This window comes from Pempheris klunzingeri, chromosome 18, assembly GCF_042242105.1.
Source record: "Pempheris klunzingeri isolate RE-2024b chromosome 18, fPemKlu1.hap1, whole genome shotgun sequence".
NCBI classification, from domain to species: Eukaryota; Metazoa; Chordata; class Actinopteri; order Acropomatiformes; family Pempheridae; genus Pempheris; species Pempheris klunzingeri.
The window spans coordinates 4,249,626-4,270,193 of NC_092029.1; the positions used below are offsets into that span (position 1 = coordinate 4,249,626).

At 41.3% G+C, this 20,568-nt stretch overlaps 2 protein-coding genes across 2 annotated transcripts in view; one reads left to right on the plus strand and one right to left on the minus strand.

Annotated features, from left to right (window-relative positions):
• Window positions 1-414: 414 nt before the first annotated feature.
• Window positions 415-5,516, plus strand: fbxo16 (F-box protein 16). The gene is made up of 8 exons (XM_070849786.1): window positions 415-489; window positions 1,078-1,113; window positions 1,205-1,411; window positions 1,964-2,128; window positions 2,241-2,476; window positions 3,600-3,711; window positions 4,164-4,443; window positions 5,335-5,516. Exons 1-8 carry the CDS (start codon window positions 415-417, stop codon window positions 5,397-5,399), a joined length of 1,176 nt encoding a protein of 391 aa, XP_070705887.1. The 3' UTR covers window positions 5,400-5,516.
• A 2,044-nt stretch (window positions 5,517-7,560) lies between these two features.
• Window positions 7,561-20,568, minus strand: part of fam49a (family with sequence similarity 49 member A) — a 32,443-nt gene continuing 19,435 nt past the window's right edge. The window contains exons 2-12 of the mRNA XM_070849013.1: window positions 20,334-20,389; window positions 14,007-14,086; window positions 11,440-11,561; window positions 11,167-11,272; window positions 10,393-10,529; window positions 10,217-10,294; window positions 9,401-9,517; window positions 9,231-9,310; window positions 8,745-8,871; window positions 8,576-8,646; window positions 7,561-8,440 (exon numbers count right to left, since the gene is read on the minus strand). Of these exons, the coding sequence (XP_070705114.1) occupies window positions 8,377-8,440; window positions 8,576-8,646; window positions 8,745-8,871; window positions 9,231-9,310; window positions 9,401-9,517; window positions 10,217-10,294; window positions 10,393-10,529; window positions 11,167-11,272; window positions 11,440-11,561; window positions 14,007-14,076 (972 nt within the window). The 5' untranslated portion in view covers window positions 14,077-14,086; window positions 20,334-20,389 and the 3' untranslated portion in view covers window positions 7,561-8,376. The remainder of the gene's footprint in view (window positions 8,441-8,575; window positions 8,647-8,744; window positions 8,872-9,230; window positions 9,311-9,400; window positions 9,518-10,216; window positions 10,295-10,392; window positions 10,530-11,166; window positions 11,273-11,439; window positions 11,562-14,006; window positions 14,087-20,333; window positions 20,390-20,568) is intronic.

The window sequence follows — 20,568 nt, forward strand, 5'->3', positions numbered from 1 at the left end:
GCTCTAATGTAAACTCTTATAACGCTACAGGCTTCAGTGTGTGTGTGTGTGTGTGTGTGTGTGTGTTTACTGACTGAGAAATGCTTCATTTATTAGTTAACAGTGGAGAAAAACGCAGTAATAAGACTATTTAGAGAAGAAGACGTCTGCTGCAGTGCCAAGATCATCACTTAGCGTTATTTATAGGACGTTATAGGTTGTACGTGACATGAAAGCTGGTATGTTATGTAACTTTTAGAAGGAGGACACCATTAACTTTTAAGCTCTCAGACGGATCCTGTGGGGAGGGCCAGCGCTGATGTAAACAGAAACACACACACACACACACACACACACACACACACACTCTGGTGTGGATAAAGCTGTGTTGTGTGTATTTCAGTGCATCACCTTTAACCCAGCTGGTGCTGACAGATGCCACTTGCACCGAAGATGGAGACCACAAGGAGCTCCTGGACTCCTCTGAACCACCCGCTGACCAACACCAAGGTCAGATCACCACAGTGAGCCGAGCTATCAACCGTCGCGGCTTCCTCATGAAGTACTCAGACGACACCACAGTGTAGAAGCCCTGCATTCACATTTAACAGAGGATTCACTTCTCATTGGTTTTAAAGCTCTGCATTGTCCAGGTCTGGTTGTCTGGATGTCTTATGTTTCCCAACTACTGCAGCGTTATCTGCAAAATGTACTTAAAGTATTGAAAGTAAAAGTACTATTTCATACATTTTACTACTGCAGCAGGTCAAAATAGAGTTCCTTTTAATGGCTTCATAAACCTGATGTAGTTTAGCCCAGAGGTTCCCAGCTTAGGGGTCAGGCCCCTCCGAAAGGTCACCATATAAATGTGAGGGGTCGTGAGGTGAGTCGTGATAAACAAAGTCCTGCTACACACATTTTCTGGACTTTTATCTGAATGTTGTAGTTTTTTTTGGGTGAATATTAGATCATTTTAGCCCTCATGGCTTTGGACAGTTATCTTAATAAAACCATCTGAGAGCCCGTCAGCCTGTCTGTCAGTCACTGGTGTTCCTGATGATGCAGTTTGACCTTTTTCACCGTTTCCTTCTTTCTCAGGTGTTTGAGGAGAGACGAAGCCTCCTGGCGAAGTGGGTACGCTGACAGCACATGAGCACAGAGGTTTCCTGAGCTTCCTACTGTGCAGTGAGCGTCTGACACACTAACCAACATCCAACACTGTCAGTTCCACAGGTGGTCTGACGGCCAGAGGAGGGCTGTGCTGCAGGACTTTGTGCAGAGCTGTTCTGTGGAGCAGCTCGGGTTCCTGAGGCTCAGTGTGAGCAGACGGCTCCCCCTGCAGGCCGCAGACTTCACCTGCCTGCTGCCCAGAGCCCTCAGCCTCTACCTCTTCTCCTTCCTCGACCCTCGCAGCCTCAGTCGATGTGCCCGGGTACACACACACACACACACACACACACTCACACACACACACACACACACACACACACACACACACACACACACACACACACACACACACACACACACACACACACACACACACACACACTTACAGAACATCTACTGCATGCTTCCATTTAAGAAACACTGCTGAGAGTCATTCTGTCCATGACTGGAGATGAAACACTCGTTCGTGCATTTGTCTCATTCGGGCTTCATAACTAGAATAATGATAATAAAACTAATGATAATAATAATAAAGTAGCACCTTTCATGCACAAAACTCAACTCAAAATAAATAGTATAGAAGCAGCATAACATCAAGTAAAATTAGATTTTTTTTGTTTTACAAATAAAACTATGATGATAAACTTAATTTTTGTTTCTGATATTTCCACTGAGAGTCTTTCCCTCCCTGTATGACGTACTGATAAACATGCTTCCCTCTCAGGACCTTGTAATACTCGCCTATAATAAACTTAACAAACAAATAAACTGGCTTGTCACTGGCTCTGGCTGTTGTTTGATCCTCTGTGGGCAGGTGTGCTGGCGCTGGACGAGCATAGTGGACCTGGACCAGCTGTGGATGCCAAAGTGTGTGAGGCTCGGCTGGTGCATCAACTTCTCCCCCACGCCGCTCGAGCAGGGCGTCTGGAAGAGACACTACATCCAGACCGTGCAGGAGCTGCAACTCACCTCGCTGCAGGTCAGGAGATCAGACCCAGGATCTTTTTTAGTTCTCAAACTCAAATACAAACTGTAAAACAGAAGAGAGCGGTGTTACAGTGTGGAAACATCAGTCTGCTGTGCTCCTCCAGGCCGCCTCGTCCCAGCAGCAGCAGCTTGCAGCTCCACGTGTCCTCAGCTGCAGGCAGGAAGATCCTTCAGAGCCGACCGTCCTCACTGAGCAGCGTCCAGCATCCAGCTCACAGCCACACGGAGGCGTCTCCAGGAGGAAGCAGCCGACCGCACCTCCACCGTGGAGGGACTCCGACAGACGTCCTAAAGACACACTGCGCTTCAACTACCTGGACAACCTGGACTCCTTCGAGCAGCAAGCTGTCAAAGTGTAAGAGTGCAGAGCAGGAGGGGGGGGGGGGGGGGGGCTTAAAGTGTTAGAATCATGTTATTAATGGAACTTGATGAAGAACTTTATTCTTATTATTAGTAGATGATTTATTTATGGGCTCAGGGAGCTGAATGTGCTTCCTTCAGTACACCAGCAGCTTCTGTGTCTACGAGGAAAACACATTTGCATTCAGTGAACTTTAAATGACCTCTTGGTTGTTTTCACACAAGCCTCACACATTTGGTTTTCATGTTATTGCTCAATCCAAATCCAAAATGTAATTCTTCCATGAAAATCGGATGAGTGTGTTTTTCTGTAATCCTGACAAACAAGCAGACAAACAAACATAGTGGTGGAGGTGATGTTAATACATTCTGAATGAATTAAATACAAACTAAAATAGCAGAGCCATGAACATTAGATGCTTGGGCTGCCACACGATTATCATGGTGAAAAGATTTAGATATATATCCATTTTCTTTTCTTGGCAAATGAATCACACACAACTGTGTGAGTGTAGAGAGGTGGAGAAAGAAGTCTGTCACCAAAAGACACTTAATGGATAGTGAGAAGGCACCAGATGACCTGACAAAGAACACAAGCACATGAGGAGGAGGAGGAGGAAGAGGAGGAGGAAGAGCGGACCGAGACCGCAGACTGACAGCTGAACACTTACTGTCCACTGATGTCTATCATCAATACCAGTATATCTAATATATACGTTACAATAGTTTGGATTATATTAGTGAGTTGTACAAATATTTGTGCCAAAGAGGATCTTTTTCCAATTATTGTTTTTCTTAATACTGTTACTGTTCTTATCTCTATAATCACATGTTTTATTCTTCCTTTTGTTTTTATCTTCAGGATCTGATTTGATTCACCTCGAAGTACTAAAGTTTATTATTAGTGTGATTATCATTATTATACGTGGTGCAGCTCTGGTGAGGCCATAATGTGTGAGCTACACATGAAGCGTCTGGGTACAGGTGTGACTGATAGATACAGCACAGGATAATAATGAAGTATTTAATGTTATATACAGTACATCCACTGAAGTGCTCCTCCAGATGTTCCAGCTGCTCACAGACTCTCCGTCTCTCTGCAGGCAAATGAAAATCAGAGCCTCCACCTGCCGCAGTAACACATGGAAGCCAGACGACGGGAGCAAGAAAACGCTCTCTGAGGCGAGCTACAAACTGCGCAAAGCCAAATCACTGGTAAACCGCAGTGCATTCATCATCATCATCAGCAGCAGTGCTCATCGTCACCCCGCTGAGGCTGTGACCTCCTTGTCTGAACCAAAGGGAGACGATAAACGGCGACGAGTCTCTGGAGACGGTGCAACCAGCAGGCATCATGCATTATGGAGCAGCGTTTACACAGAAGTGCATGTTAATGATGAGCTGCTCAGAGAGGGGGGGGGGCAGATTATGTTGATGATGGGGGTTTGAGAGGGGGAGGGTGGGGTGGGGGGGGGGGGAGGGTGAGACAGAGGACACTGTGGTATTTAATATTCAGGCGTTTGGTGAAATCATCCCCGGTTTGTTTTACTGTCTGGGGAAAAATAACATCACACACTTGGAGTCATGTCGGATTTACGGGATTCTCATTTCTCGGTTGTCATGGCAACAGCATCACTCTGACAACATTTGTGTTTCTCCTCCTTCAGTTGCTCCTGAGCTCCAACTGCAGACCCCAACATCCTCCTCCTCCTCCTCCTCCTCCTCCTCTTCCTCCTCCTCCTCCTCTTCATCATCATGACCCCCAGTCTCGACCCTCCTGGGCGGCTCGTGGTCACAGCCACCCCGTCACCAAGGAGACCGCCAAGGGCATGCTGCGCCTGGCCCGGTGGAACGCCGGGATCCGTCCGGCGCCGGTCAGGTCGGCGGTGCCCCGGTTGAGCGTGGAGGCGCTCAGGGCGGCGCAGCGCTCACACCGGAGCGCTCCCAGTAAGTAACGCCTGCTCCTACACGCCTCTGGGCTCCATATGATGTAACCACACAGCAAGATGAATGTATTCAGGGCAAGTTATGGCCTCAAAATGACTGAATCTGCAAGAAAGTCACAGACTTGCAGCTTGTGACCCTATTAGAAATGTTTTATGTCTTGTACTAATGCATCTAATTATCAGGGAATCTATTATAGGAGATATAAAAATATGTAGATAACTCTTAATGCTGTTCTCCCACTGATTGTCTCCACTTTCAATGTGTAAAACATCAGAGATGCTCTCTGTTCATTCTGTGCTGCAGCCCAAATTACAAAGCATCTTCTTAGATATACATCTTAATGTGGAGCGTGACAACTTTCTCAGGGAGAAAATAAAAGTGGCTGATTATTTTCAGACTGACTGAGGATAAATTGGCCGGCAGGTCTGGACGGATCCTTTTTTCATGAAGTAATTCTCTCAGTTTCCTTGATAATTGTGGGAGTTGTGTGTGAGGATGACACATTTCATGCAGGAGAACCAACCAGACATCTTTGTAGCAGTTTGTCAGATATTTTTATGTAGCGTGTTTGTTATTTTATCTGCCCCATGTATGCCCCTTGTTAGGTGAGCCACAGTTTAAAGGGTAAGTTCACCCAATGTATTCATTTACCCCCAGTGGTAATTACTCATGTACGTGTCACTGGAATAAACCGTGACACAGTCACCAATTTCTTTTGGAACTATTATCTACTGAATAACCCTAAAAACTGTTCACAGTGAGATCTGTGGATCTCTGTGGATCTCTGTGGATCCCTGCAGCCCTGATATCAGACAAAATATTCTCTCACACTGCAAAGATTTTATTCAGCAGGTTGAAACTGATGTGGAAGCACATTTCTATCAATGACAGGCACGCCGCTGTTTGACTATCAGCCCTGGACTGTGGCTGCGTCCCACACAGGAGACATGGAGTGAAGCACATCGACCACATCGGGAAGAGCTGCAGCTTCAAGACAAGATTCAGGAATACAGCTCCTGTCAGAAGGTGTAGTTTGATTCATTTGGCTCATGCAGTGGATCCTACAATTATGACAGATTATTGTGGATTATTGCAGCACTGAGTGGAGATAAAAAATTATGAAAACTTACATTTATCACTTGGAATAAAAAGCCAATAACAAGAAATGCTTCTTTTTTTTTTTAAAGAAAAAAGAGATTTTAAGGTTTAGAATAAATAATCTGACAATAATCTGTTCATCACATGCTGTAAATAAGTAATCCAAAGGAAACGCAGTCTGTTTAAGAAATGTACCACCTTTATTATCCAATCCACACATCCCATTCAATATGCAATACAAAGCCATAGCAATTTATATAAACAGTGAGTCTGAACTCCAAAAATATTAAACAATAATCGTCAGTTTAAGACCAAAAAAAAAAAAAAAAAAAAGTATTCAAAACAACATCTTGCATCCAAACACACAGTAGCATATCTCGGGCGAAGAGGGAAGCTTCGTGTACATCAATCATGACAGAAGATGTGATTTTGTGAAAAAGCCACTTCAGTCAAGTCAGATATGAAATATATCAGTATCATACATACACTTTGCTCCAAGTCTCCAACAGTTTTCACTCATTGCATTCAAAGTATGACTCTCACACACACACACACACACACACGTATACGTTACTAAATACAAGAGGATCAACACATAAACAGACTGAATGAATGGGAGACACCAGACGTGTTATGTTAATGTTAATCAAATGAATTGAATTGTTAATGAAATAAAATGAAAGTAATTCTGTGGATGAAAAATAAGAATATTGTCTTTACAGGTTTCACAGGTTTCTGAGTCTTTAAGGCAATGTTGTGATAAAGCCACAGACATTTCTATATTGTAAGATCACTGATGTGATGATGGTCATAACGTTGTTACTGTAATAGATGTCAGTTGTTCCTTTTGGTAAAGTGGAAGCAGAAGGTTTTACAACAGTATAACCAAAAATAAAACAACCGATTTGAGTATTTATTAGTTGCATCCTTTTAAAAACACACTCATATCTTATCCATGAACCACAAATTCTCTTAAAGCAGTCACAGGCGATGAGATTGTCCGACCTCGTCAGCAGGTTTGTTCGAGTGTGTTAGGAGCTGCTGTGGCACATTGAGGAAATGAGCAGAAAGAAGAAATATCCATGTTGTGATGATAATAAAATGAGCAAAGATCATCGGTAGCACACACCAGAGTCTCATGTTGGCCACAGTGACGGTGAGAGATAAAGGCAAACAGACTCAGAGCGCTTTAAAAGTCCTTAATTCTTACTTCAGCAGTCCAACTTAAGACAAACTTTGAAGTGCTTGTTATTCTTAAACAGTCATTTGCCAAACTATGAAGTGATCCTGGGTGTGGTTTGGTTAGAAAATGAACCTGATCACACTGATCCAGTGCAGACAATTAGAGCGAATTATTCCTTTAACCCACCTGGGGACAGATCCACAGCACAGACCATAAATAAACACAGACGACATGACAGCTCCCCCAAATGACGCCCCCTAGTGGCTGCTGCTAGTAAAGCCCGCCCACTCCATGTTAGTGAATGGAGCAAACTAACAAATCAAAACGCACATAATAAAAGATGGTTTCTGTCATTTTAGGTTGTTCTTATCCTGCTGATGTATGTGTTCATTTTCCTCATCAGTTTGGCTTTAGAAGGGGGCGAAACGTCATGACTGAAAATGTGCGCACACACTCAGGCAGAAGTCATATCTGGGATATTTTATCTTTACACAGCAGGAGGAAGGGAGCGGATATGTGTCGTCCATCTTTATGTACAGTCTATGATCCAGAGGGTTAAGCAGAAACTAGTTTTTTTTTTTTAAAGAGAATAGAAACCTTTGAGGAAAGATATTTAAGAAGCTTTCTTTTTAAAAACTTCTGTTTAGAACATTTATTCAGAAATGTAAGTTACCTTTCTTTTAGAGAACTGCATTTTCTCTTTAATACAAAAGCCACAAAAAAAAGTTACCTCAAACATGGCAAATCATGCAACTACCCTTCAGAGCATTGCCACACAACAGTTAAATAAAATATGTGGTGGGTTGATTTGATTTTGTGTTTCATTAGCGTGGCTTTTTATTTATTTATTTTAAATCAACAAAAGTTAAAGCAAACTCTGACATACTGGATCTTACCGGATGTGCAAAGCAGGTTTTATGTTCACAGTGGATTTATTTTAAACAGTTGCACAAGGTTGGAGTTTGAAAAACGAAGAAAAGACAAATACAACAGCTGACTATAAAAAGAGAAAAAAAACCCGAATGCTTTCAGCAATATGTACATCAAACCAATCAGTCCCTTATCCGCTCTCAATATTTAGCCCTTCACTGCAACACAAACGTCCATTTTAACATTGATTGATATATTTAAATCTCAAGTGAAAACACAGAAAACAACTTCTCTGGTCTTGATACATGTTGAATTTCCTTGAATCCTGCATCAGAATTTAAAACGTTCACTTTTTCAGACATTGATTATTTTGCTGAAACTGAATTTGGCTAAAACCTGCGCACTATGTTCATTGTCAAATAAAAGATTGAAAACATTGATTAAAGGACATTTTTACGCTGCCTTATTTATTTACTTATTTCCAAGTGCTGCTTGCAAAGCTCAGTTATATAAGGCTGATAGGTTTCCATCATTTGTGCTTTGACAGCTGTTAACAGTAGAGGCAATTCATGTGATGCTTTCGTATTTTTTTTTTTTTTCTTGCAAAGTAGAAGTTGAAGAAGGTACATGTTCTGTAGGTTTCAATAGTTTGGAGGGAATGACTATGCAAATACACACAAGTATTAACATCGAGTCTTTTTAAATAATGTAAACATATACATCTTATTTGAGGTCAGAGCATTGATCCTCTTCATATCTATTTATATAAAAAAGAACAAACATTACTGGAGCATCGTCCGGATGTTCTTCGGAGTCGACTCGTCATTCAGGTGTTTTGTGGTGAATCTGAGGAGAAAAAAAAACAAAACATTGAGGTGTGTCTGAGTGGGAAACTGTTTTTAAATGTTATTAAAATCAACTGCTACGACCTGCTATTTGATGAAAGTCTAACAGAAAGAGAAATGAGTGAATGTAACTTACTTGAGGGCGTTCAGGAGGCCTTCGACGTTGTCTGCCGGCTGGTCCTTCAGGACTTTTATGCAGCCTTTCATCTGCAAAGAAACGAACAGAGTCAGCAACTCAAGCAGATCCACAGTGATATTTGTTTTGTGCAACTTAAATCGTGTGTGTGTGTGTGTGTGTGTCATACGTCTATCTTGGAGGACTTGTTGAAGGCGCCGTTGGGGTGGACGTGGTCGTAAAGAATGATGACTCCAACCATGACCCTCATGCAAAATAAGAGCGTGTCCTCGCTGCTGAAACGGCTCGAATATTCCCTGAACACACAGAAACAAAGGATTGGAAAAAGAATGAAATAAGGAAGCTTCAAGTTTACACCAACACTGGCACGTTTCCTGTATTATTTGTTGGCGTGAAGCTGAATAGATGTGCATGTGTGACAAAACATACAGTTAATACTGTTCTTCACTAGTTTCCACACAAAAATTGGTTTTTCACTGAGTATTAAAGTGTCTAGAAATTAAAGAGCTCATTTACTATCTCACTTTATTCTTATGTAATGAATTTTGATTTGTTCTTTCTTTTCAAAAGCCTCCAAGGGCTCCGTGTAAATGTAAGGACCTGTGAGAGCCCTCATGATAGTGTGAGTGTGTGTGTGTGTGTGTGAGTGACTCACGGTGTCTCCAGCATGACTTTACAGACGCTGGCCATGGTGCTGAGACAGTCTGTTGTGTTCTCCAGTGGCAGAGTCTTGTTCTACAGACACACAAACACCAACAGGTTATTGATTCAGATGATACAGACACAACAAACATGTCGTGTCTAGATTGTTGTAAGTGTTTTCACCTCTGTCACGAAGTTTGTGGTTGCGTTGCTGAGTGTTTTCAGCATAGGTGTGGCTTCGGCGTAGAACAGAGACATCCTGTTGGCCATCTCATTGTTGACTTCATTCTCAATGTCCAGCTGTGGGCACAGAAACAAACAACAACAGATAAACAAGAGCATCACCTCACTGTTATTTAAATTGTCCCATATTATGCAAAATGCACACAAATGTTTGCTTCTGGTGCTCCTAAAGACCACAAAACTATGACGAAGGAATGTCTTTCTCTTTTTCCTCCGGCTCCGTCTTTCAGTAAATATGTGTGAGAACATGCCGTTTAGATTTGGCTGTCTGTTAATCATGTGACCTCCTCCAGCCCTTCAGCGGACTGACTGTCCCCGCCAACTAAAACCCTCTGAATCTACCTCGCTGTCTGCCAACTCCCAGCAACACAAACTGTTCTGTTCCTTTAAAACGGAGCGGCAGCAGCCATGTCTGCTATGAGAAAAATAATATGTATTGGACATCAAACCATGTGAACCTGTTCTAGTAGGAACTTCAAATAAATTAAATACTTTTAGCACTTTGCCTTTTGGTACTATGTGGATCAAATGTGATCAGTTTGGATCATTTGTGCACTCTGACGTGACATAAAACACAGCGACAGCACGGCCATCCTCTCTTGTGTTGTCTCCTCTTTTAGATCAAGGAATATATTAAATATAGAAACACCAGAGACTGTGGGAAGATATAAACACGTGGATTTGAGAACCCCAGCTGTCGGACTAATGCCGGCTGATGTAGATCTAAACTAATGGAACGACTTCTGGACGACTCACGTTCATGTTGTTTATCCGGTTTCGACTGATTGTTCTTCTGTAGTAGCTGAAGTCATTCTGGATGGCAGGAATTCTCATCTGAAGGAAAACAAAAATACATTCAGCCTCCACTTCTGAATAAGCAACATATCATTTGATACTGGTGCTGCATGTGTGTGTTGGTCGGCTTGTGTTACCTTCAGCTCATCAAAGCGCAGAGTGAAGTGGAGGATCTCAGCAAACTGTTTGGCCAGAGCCTGCTCCCTCTCTAGGTGCTGAGTGGGCGTGAAGGGCGGACATGTCAGGCACTCCAACAAACTCTGCAGAGCCTCCTCTGTGTACACACACACACACACACACACACACACACACAGATAAGACATCAACTGCTGACACGTGCAGGTCTGCTTCACCTGAAAATCACTTTCAGTTCAGGATTTATTCTGGCAGAAGAGAAAGTTTGGTCCCCATAGTTCCTCATCACAGACTTTCATGAAATGTCTTGTGGTACAACAAAGTTTTTTTTTTAATTTAAGATCCTCTGTAGTTAGAATTGGGTAAATTAATAGTTTAAGTCTTCAGAAATTTAAATGTGCACCCTTAACTTTTTAGGTACAGTAGATTATATCTGCATTAGGGGCATTTTCTTGAAACTTGGATAATATATATTTGAAACGAATCAGAATTTTGCAAGAGAATATTAAAACTATTAAAAGCTACAAGAAAATATTTTCCTGAAAATAAAATTAATGAAAAATCAAAAAACTAAATTACTAATTTAAAGATAACCTGAGTAATGGAAGTAAATATCGGCACAACAAGTTAAAGCGTCCTGCTTCACCTTATTCAACCAGGAGGGTGACTGAAGAAGATCAAAAGACGTGAACTATTTAAAAAAGGAGAAGAAGAAGAAGAAGAAATATTCCTGCTACTGGAAAGATGAAACGTTTTGCTCTACACTGTGATCGTACCTAGTCTGAGAGAGAAACTGTAGAACTTCTTGAGCTTGATGACCAGCGGGCAGACGGAGTTCCAGGCTCGCTCCTGCAGCATGAAGTCGTTGGGGTTTTGAATCGCCTGGAGAACAAACAAAACATGACACAGCAGAAAACATCCATAATGATCATCTACATCAAGGCAGAGTGCACCATAAACACTGTACGCTTTGGAGAGGACTGAAACTGTTTGTTCTGCATCCCTGTGATGTCAGTTCAACTCAATCACTGTGTGTGTGTGTTCCCTACATCTCTGATCTCCTGGCCGGCTCCTTTGTATGCCTGCAGGCCCGTCAGGATGCTCTCAGACTCCTGGAGGACGGCGTTCACCTGGTTCCACACCTCACGCTCTCCTTCTGTCGGCTGTGCATCTGACACACACACACACACACACACACACACAACGCACAATGCGAGAACACACACACACACACACAAACAAACAAGGACAATAGTCAGCCAAGCTACAGCAGCAGTCAACATCAATACAAACACATTTCAGAACTGATCATTTTTGCCTTTTCACATCAAGACTTCATTCGTGAGTCATTTGTAAATTTAGCAGAATTAACTTTTATTTTTTAAACCTGGTTTAAATTGCACACAGAGACTTGATGTGAAAGAGCTTTCATTACATGAATATCAACCACTGGGGGAACACGGACATGTGTGCAGAGTGTTTTTGTCACTAAAAGAAATTAACTCAAAGTTTGTTCACTCTCTTTTTAGGAGATGAGCACAAAAACATTCAGCATAACGAACAAAGCTAAACGCATTATTTCACTTTAGTCAACGTTTTCAGCTTTTAGCATATACAGAATATTCCACCATGACTTTCTGCCTGGGGTATTTAAAGTGAGGCCTTTAATTTGAAAAGCAACCCCCCCCAAATGTTGATAAGCACTGATAAAACTGGAATAGTCTATAAGAGAATGAAAGTGCTCTAGTGTAGACCGAATGGCTCCACAGCAGTTTTATATTCAGGTTTCCATAATGTTTGTTTGTCTCTGTAACTGCATCCTGCCTTAAAGGGGTCATGACTCTGTTCATCTGAGTTCATTTCATGGCAGCAATATGTGGAGCTCTACTGTAAAAGAGCTGGAGGTATACACTATGAGCTGAAAACTAAGTGTTCTCCTACAGTGAAATAATGTTCATTACTTTAAGTGCTTGCAGGGCGGTCTAATCCAAAGCACGCTGGTGCTCTGGGATAGACATGGAGCTACAGTAGAACCTGGTTAATGAGACATAAGGCGAAAAATGAATGGATGTTTTAAATGTTTGGATCAAAATACACATAGCGCTCTTAAACATAAGAGTTTAATTAATTGAATGTAAATGTTGTTGGATAACGGTCTGTCCAGAGTCCTGCTGCTCTCTGCCATGTCTGCAGTCGTTTCATATTTCCTGCTCGATAAAGACATCGACTGTTTGCACTGTTAGCTTAGCTTCGTTTGAGTCAGTGTTCAGGACACATTTTAATACTATACTAGAGCTGCTACACTAGAGTACGGTGACTACCCAGAAGGTTTCTGCAGGAAACTAAAGATTCTTGGCTATCATGACCACAGAGAGAGCTAAATATAGAGCATCACTGACATTAAAACTGTTTCTGGGATCTGTTTTGCATTTCAAAACCTTTCCACTCCCATCATTTCCTTTTTGCTGAATAAACAAAGCCTGAGGTTGGACACATTGTGAGAGTGGCTGAAATGCCATAGTGGAGCTGTATTGTATTGTATTGCTTTTTTTCTGTAGGAGGTTTTGGAAAAAGGCCAAAGCAGATTTATTTGCCGTGTTAAAAATGGGCCAATTTGTCTATTGTATGTGAACAATAGGTAGCGGAGCAGTAATGTAGCTGATTTAATATTTTACTGCAGAGATGGAATGTGGAGGAATTAACAGCACTTATGTCTTAAACAGATACTGATTACACTATAAAGAAACGATAACTACAGATAACAGGATTATGCAAGAAGAGAAACAAGGCTAAATGGAGACAAAACACTCACTCTTCAATGCACTATATAATAATAATAATAATAATAATAATGTGTTAGTAATTACATTTTGCCACGTATGCGTGGATCAAATGTGTCTTATGAAGTGCACATAGAAGGGGGCAAGCATGCAGACAAGTTAGTAAGAGCAGACAGCAAAGGTCAAGGGTCAGCTCCATTCTTCTTCAATTGGCATGGAGAGAATGGGTTTTAAAACCATACTGAAATCAATCATGAATTATAATAAATTCAAAAGAGGATCGCGGACAATACAGCAGTTGAATAGGCTGACCCCTGACCAGCCAGAGCAGCTACAGAGAGGTTGGAGGAAAAATGAGGATGGGATGTGAGGGGGGAGGAGGAGAGGGGTGCACTAGCAGAAGGACAGGCAGCATTAGCTGTGCTCACTTTCAAAATCTAGGAAAAAGTTTGGCCCCTGTTCAAGCTCTGTGCAAGTGAGCACTTTTAATAGATTCCCCATTTGGTTTCTGCAAGAGAGAAAAAAAAGAAAGAGAGAAAGGAAGAAAAAGTATGTGTGATGTTAAACAGTCATCAATAAGTTATCTGAACAAGGACAGAGATGGAGGAGCGGCAGATCAGAGCTGGAGGAGAAGGAGGTCACGAAAGAACGAGGAGGAGGAAAGCCAAGGAGAAAAAGAGAGGAGCGAAAGCAGACTTCTTCAGGGCTTCGTCATCGGGAGCAGAGACCTGCTGACAGAAAGGAAACAGCTGAGCTGGTTACACCTCCCCCCCCTCCCCCCACATCTCTCTCCATCCACCTTTTCTCCCTTTGTTCCTCTCCGCTGCCAGACTTACTTTCAAAGTCCAGGAAAAAGTGTGGATAGTTCTCTATTTCCCTTGTTAGGACTTTTAGCAGGTTACCCATCCCAGCAAACCTGATGGTCAAAATACAGCAGTGAAAAACAGACAGAAATACATGAAAGACACATCAACACAGAATTTTATACAAAATACATTAAATTTATGGTGTTTTTGACATAATAGAGACTTTCCTGATGACTTATAACAAATGTGTTCATCACCCAAGTATGACTCATGTCCCAAAGAGGCTGTTTCTATTAATTCTGACTAATTCATTTCTTACATGGAGCGGTTACTCTTCCAGCCCAGTTCAGTGTACAGCAGCTAATCTGGAGGTTAATTAAGTGTATCTTAATTAGATACCCTGTGTGCAGACATTTGCTGCCAACCGAATCTCAACACAGAGGGAAGGAAAACAGAACACAGTAGATGCACTACTCGGTTTTTTAGGGGAATTTCAACAAGAAGTTGATGAAAGTTGATGCTTTCACTTGCAGTTTTAGATGAAAGATGAAGTGTCTGCATGCGCAGTGAGACAGATTCACTGAAACTGAACTCAATTAGACTGAAGCGTAGTGAGAGAACGAGAAAGTAAAAGTAGTACTAAATAACAAAACAATGAATATGCAACCTAGAGCTAAAAGCAGAATATCAAATCTTTAATCAAATTAATCAATCACTTCCATGTCCTGTTTGTCAAAGAAGACAAGCAAGTATTCCCATTTTAAAAATTTCTTTGTTTCAAAACTATTAATTCATTCTCATTTTTTTTGTCATCAACCAACTGTTTACAAGTTGTTTGAGCTCTACAATGTTCTTAACTCAACAAGATCATCTTTTAAACTAATGCACACACGACAAAATGTTGTCATATTGCACATTACACGAGTGGAGTTCTTTGCTTTGCCTTCATATTGTGCACACGTGTGTATGAATGTGTTATGTGTGTATGTTCCCCGGTCACTAAAGAGGCTGAAAAAGCAAGAATTTACCACTTCCCACCTTCAATGGACAAAACGGCTGAAGTTCTGAACCCGTTTCTCTGCTCCTCTGGATTCAGGCTTTTGTAAATGTGGCCAAACACATGGACGTGGTCCTAAATGGCAGTTAAAGTCTATAACTGTTTTACTGGAGTCAAAAAGCAGTGGGTAGGTAGCAATTTCCAGGGAAAAGTCTACCTCCTTAGTCATGGAGGGTGGTCACAAACTCTATAATCACAGCAGGCCTTAAACTTACAGCAGCATAATGTGAGGCCATGATCACGGTAAAAGGGGAACAGCTAGGTGCAAAAGATTCAACCAGACGATAAAGTCACGTTGGGAGGGAAACAAACGTTTTGAAAAGCAGATGCACTCTAGAAAACAGACTCAAAGTCTTTAAAGATCATCTGTGGCTCTATTCAGGACATGAGGTTGTAGATTCAAACTGTAGGAAGAGACTCACACACACACACACACACACAGATCCAGCTTCTCTCGCAGAAGTCATAGTGTGAAGTGACAACAAAAGACAGTCTGTGCTGCAGCGTGCGCATGATAATCACACTGCTCTTCTCTGCACAGCCTCCAGCGGGCTGCCGACTATTTTCAATCATGACGTTAATTCCTCACCCTCACTCATAAATTAATATGTGACAATCCAGATAAAAACAGTCTGCATACAGTTTCTACAGTCATACCGTTACAGCTTTCATTCTGGAGAAATTATAAAGCTTATAATGTGTCCGATTATCAATTTCATGCAGTCATGATTAAAGCTGGGGTTTAAGCACAGCGTCGCACCAGAAGGGGGCACTGCTGGTTTACATTTAGCTTTCACTGACTGGAGTTTAAGTTGTACTGTAACGGTGTCATGTTGGTACATGTGCTGCAGCAGTCTAATTTTCTAGACGGCCTGCGGCTACGATGGGTTCCTCAACAGACTCACTTGCCTTTATCACCAGCCAAACTCTGGTTATACCACCCTCAGGTATCACATAAAAGATTTAAACTAACAGCCAGCTCCATCAGAGACAACTATCCACGGACTTCTCAGCAACATCTAAAAAGGGATCGTTTTCTTTTTTTCCAAAGAGACCACAGACAATAAAAACGTCCTGTAAAAACTAATACAATTCTTGGTTTCACATGCCGTTTTGTTCGGGGTATTTTCATTCCTTACAGAAAGTGTGTAAGAGAGAAAAAAAAAAAAACATCCTCCTTTTCAAACTTTTAGAAGGCGCCTTAAGGAAAACCTCTCATGTATTGCTACACTGTTGGATATCATTAATTTGTCATTTCCTATACAACACCAGAATTTATGGCTTTGAGTCATAGGTAGGTGTGTGTGTTTATTCGTACTTAGCTACATAGTGCAGGCTGAAGACAGTTTTTGATCAGCAGAATGAGGACATTTTTGGGAAGTGAGGACACTTTGGGTGTTCCTCACAACTTCAAAGGGCTGTTTCAAGGTTAAGGCTTGGTTTTAAGGTTAAGGCTAGAATTGGGTTTAATATGAAATATTCTGTCAAGAAAAAAACCCATGACCTTTGACTCCATCTGGACCCCTTTTCTTGATGCATCGCCACTGTTGACTATTTTTATTAGATCAAATATTGTTGTATATTTACCTTTATTAACACTAAATGAGTCTGAATGATGTGACAAATGTACCATACGGGGAGGTGTGAGAACATTATGTTGAAAAAGACAACATGCTGATACTTCTAGTCACTCATTTGCATATTCTATACTATATTTACAGTAAGTATATCATAGAAAACTTGGAGTTGGTCATTTAGTTGTGATGGTTTAAGTCAGGATAAAGGACTGGGGTCCTCACACAAATCCACACATCCTGGACTTCTATGCTTGTGTGTGTGTGTGTGCGCGCGTATTAACATAGTTAGCGAGCCAGCTAGTTTGTGAACACTGGGGAGTGCCTATGATTGCGGTGATGTCACTCAAAACGTAGCTGCACTGCATGTTTCGGCTGCTGTTCACAAAGAAAGCAGTGATTGAGAGCAGCGCTTGTTTTGACATGTGTCACATCCGTCTCCAGATCTAGTACAGAGCAGGTGACAACAACAAAAAAACAAAAACACAAACAAGTTTCCAACTTTTCTGCTGACAGAATGAAAGCTGCCACTTCAGAAGATTCAAGAAAATATCCTGACACGTCATCAACTTTAAGACCATGGATGATAGTGAGATACAATAAGGAGAAGGACGCAGCGTTTTCACTCTCTAAATTGCCACTTAACATCACTTCAGTGGCTGCTAAACGCATAAACACATAAATCTGAATAAAGCTGTGAAGTGCTAATTATAGGCATGAAGACTCAGCAACACAGGAATCTGATTTACAAAAAAATCTGACCAGGAAGTACGAAAGAAAGCAAGTAAAACAAGCTAAATCAAGCCTCTAATAATATACTGTGAAGTGTGAGCTTTACTTTCCCCTCCTGAGGTAAACAAACCAGCTCCAGCAGCTACTTTCTCTACTATTTCTTGTCTCTCAGAGAAGGCGAGGCAGAAATGAAACAAACAACAGCTCCAAACAAGATGAAGACATGACGTATACTCAGAAAAAATGTACAGCAAAAAGAAAAAAATGAAGCACAGATAGTGACCTCATGAGGCTTCTTGAGAGTGAGAGTGAACTTAATCCCTGCCGACCTCTTTACGGTAATTGGAAAAAACATAACAGAGACACACAAAATACGTGCATATATATTCTGTTCTTACTAATCCTCTCCTGTTTATTTACTTTAATGTGGCACATATGGTTTGTTGCCATTATGAGCTATGGCAGCTACTGGTGAGCTGGAGCAAAAGTCTGAAGGTGGATGTTTTTTCTGTCTTACAGAGAATTCACCACATACAGTTTCACTCATAGCTATAAAAAAAAGGTTCAGGTGTCACTAATAACATCAGCAGTGGCTCAGTTCTATTAAGTACCCAAGTATGCACAGTAGCAGGAACCTGGCTCACCTAAATGAAATGAAATGTCAAAATGTCTGCCGTGGAAAACGTTCTCAAGTGACCAATAAGGGACAAGCCTTGATAATGCTTCCAAGCAGCTCTGTAGCTTTTAGAAAGACTAATAAATGCATGAAATGTTTAGCCATGAAATAATTTGCACGACTGAAGGCTGAGCAGTGATTTTTAAGTCCAGCTCTCACATCCTGCTCGCAATTAGTAAAAACTGTTTGTAAATCCAAGTCCCATGATGGGTTTAATCTGAGCATTTTGTTTTGGTTTTCTTCCATTTCTTTTGTTTGGTGAAAATCTGGATCTTTTGTGTTTGTTCTTAATTAATGAAACAAAGAAATCAAATTAAACACAGTCCAGAACAGGGGATGGGGATTTAATCTAATACCAATAATAACTTCCAAACACCGACTAGACAAAAAGAAGAGTGAGAGAACTGAGAGCTCAGGAGTGAAAAAGCATGAGAGCGTGCAGAGAGGCCTGAAACTTAACTTCGTTTGGTACTTGTGTAATGTAATTCAGTGTAAGTCAACGGTTCAGCAGTAATGTGTATGGGACTACAGTTGCACACTAACTAAGTCTTTGAATGGTATCTCCAGTACGAGGGTCAAACAAACGCATGCAGGTTGAATGTGTGTTCACTGAACCTGCAAGATTTGGGCAGCTCCAAAACAGAAGGGTGGCTCTAATACCTGTAGTAAGGATATACGAGCAGAAGCAGGAGTGATTGCACTTACAGATGCCTTAACCATTCCACGGTTGGTGTTGATTCGCTAGAAATCAGACAATCAGTAAAGATGTTTTTCCAGTCCGGAGGCCTTTCCTCTCCTACTAGAGTATGTGTGTGTATCTATTTGCACATTGAGCTTCAAGTTGTGATACTGATTGTTGTGATTTGCATTCTTATGAGTAAATGAAATGTTGGAAAAGTTCAATAAAAAGATTGAAGACTAAAATAAGCTTCACAGAGCCATATACACTGCTCTGCGTTACATGGCACTTTGCCGTCTTTACCCTTCAGTCTTAGAGACCAGGAAGAAAAAACTATGCAGGGAATTTTCTTGTCTGCTCTGTTCCTCTTTCACAACCACTTATCTATATGGTCTGGACTGAAAGTGTGGAAACTCTGACTTTCCTTTTTCCAGTAGTGTTTACCATCAGCTGATGTGGGTTAAATTAAAAGGGGAATAGCACATATAGCATACCGTATAAAGGGATTTTTTTTTGTGCGATAATGTGGTGCGGGTCCAACTACAAACCATGAAGAAGTGCATAAAAAGCCATTTCCCTTTACAAGAAGTCCGTATTTAACTAAATGTGTAAAATCCCCCCTGACGTCTTGAGCCAGTATCACAGGTTTGTGAGACTGAGGAACTTGATAATTCCCTCTCGGTCTTGATCAATGCCTTCTCATTATTCTTGTGTCGTCCCACACAGGCTGACAGAAACTCTTCCACTGTCCTCCAGCAGTCTCAAGGCTGTCCGAGCTTTATAAATAACCTCTACGCGTTTGAAGCACCAAAATAAGTGCCATGTTTAAATTGCCATCGTTGCTGTCTGAGCGTCTGAAACAACCTCTGAGAAAACCTGCTCTGAGCAAACACACTAATGATTTGCAGATTGGTTAATGTAATTTACCATTTTGTATTACCACAAGATTTAATATTTGTTTTTTTTTCTATGGAAAGTTTATAGAAATAACATTATGAGATGTCAACGGTACTTCCACATATAGTTTTCGTTTCTGCCATTAACCTATAACGGGAACCAGAAGAAATTATCATACACCAGCAAATAGCATTCATGTGAGTCAGTGAGATCCATTTCTCATGCAAGTCCTTGACCTGAAGTATCCTGTGGAGGTTTTGACTGTTAGTGTTTCAATGAAGCAGTATTTTTACAGGCAGCTCTGTGCATTTTAGACAAACCAGCTGATTTTAAATCAGAGTATGCACTGCTGCATGTAAACATTTTAGTGGAATATTCGTTTTCATTAACCATATAAACAGTTTAGTAGGAGTATTCTTTTTCAGAATAAGAGCCACATCATAATATTTTGTACATATGAACCTGTGAGTGACTTTCCCTCGCCCATATTTGAGAAACACCGACAGTATTTCTCTCCAGCAGCCCCGAGGAAAAACAGCTCAACAGCCTCCAAGGGAGAAAGTTTGGGGCTTAATACAACAAGTGCAGACTAATCCCCCTGTAATCATCTAAACCACGGCATTGTTGCTGCGCTGATGTGCCTCAGTGGCAGCTTACAGTGTGGTCTTAACTCAAACATGACTGCACTAGTCCAAAAACTGAACTGTTTCTTTAAGAGTGTGTGAGACAGAGAGTCATGTACCTTCTCTGGTGGAGGACCTTGGGTTGCTGTCTATATCATCCACTTTCTCTTTGTCTCTGAAACAGGAGAAAAGAGGGAATTTGTGTTAAAAACAATACAGACTGAGCAGAAATAAATGATACTGGAAACCCAAACAATCACTAAACATGTTTTAGAAACGTGTTTGTGTGTGTGTCTGCACCCACATGCGTGTCGGACAGGTACGGTATCAACATTTCACATTTACCAACTCCCC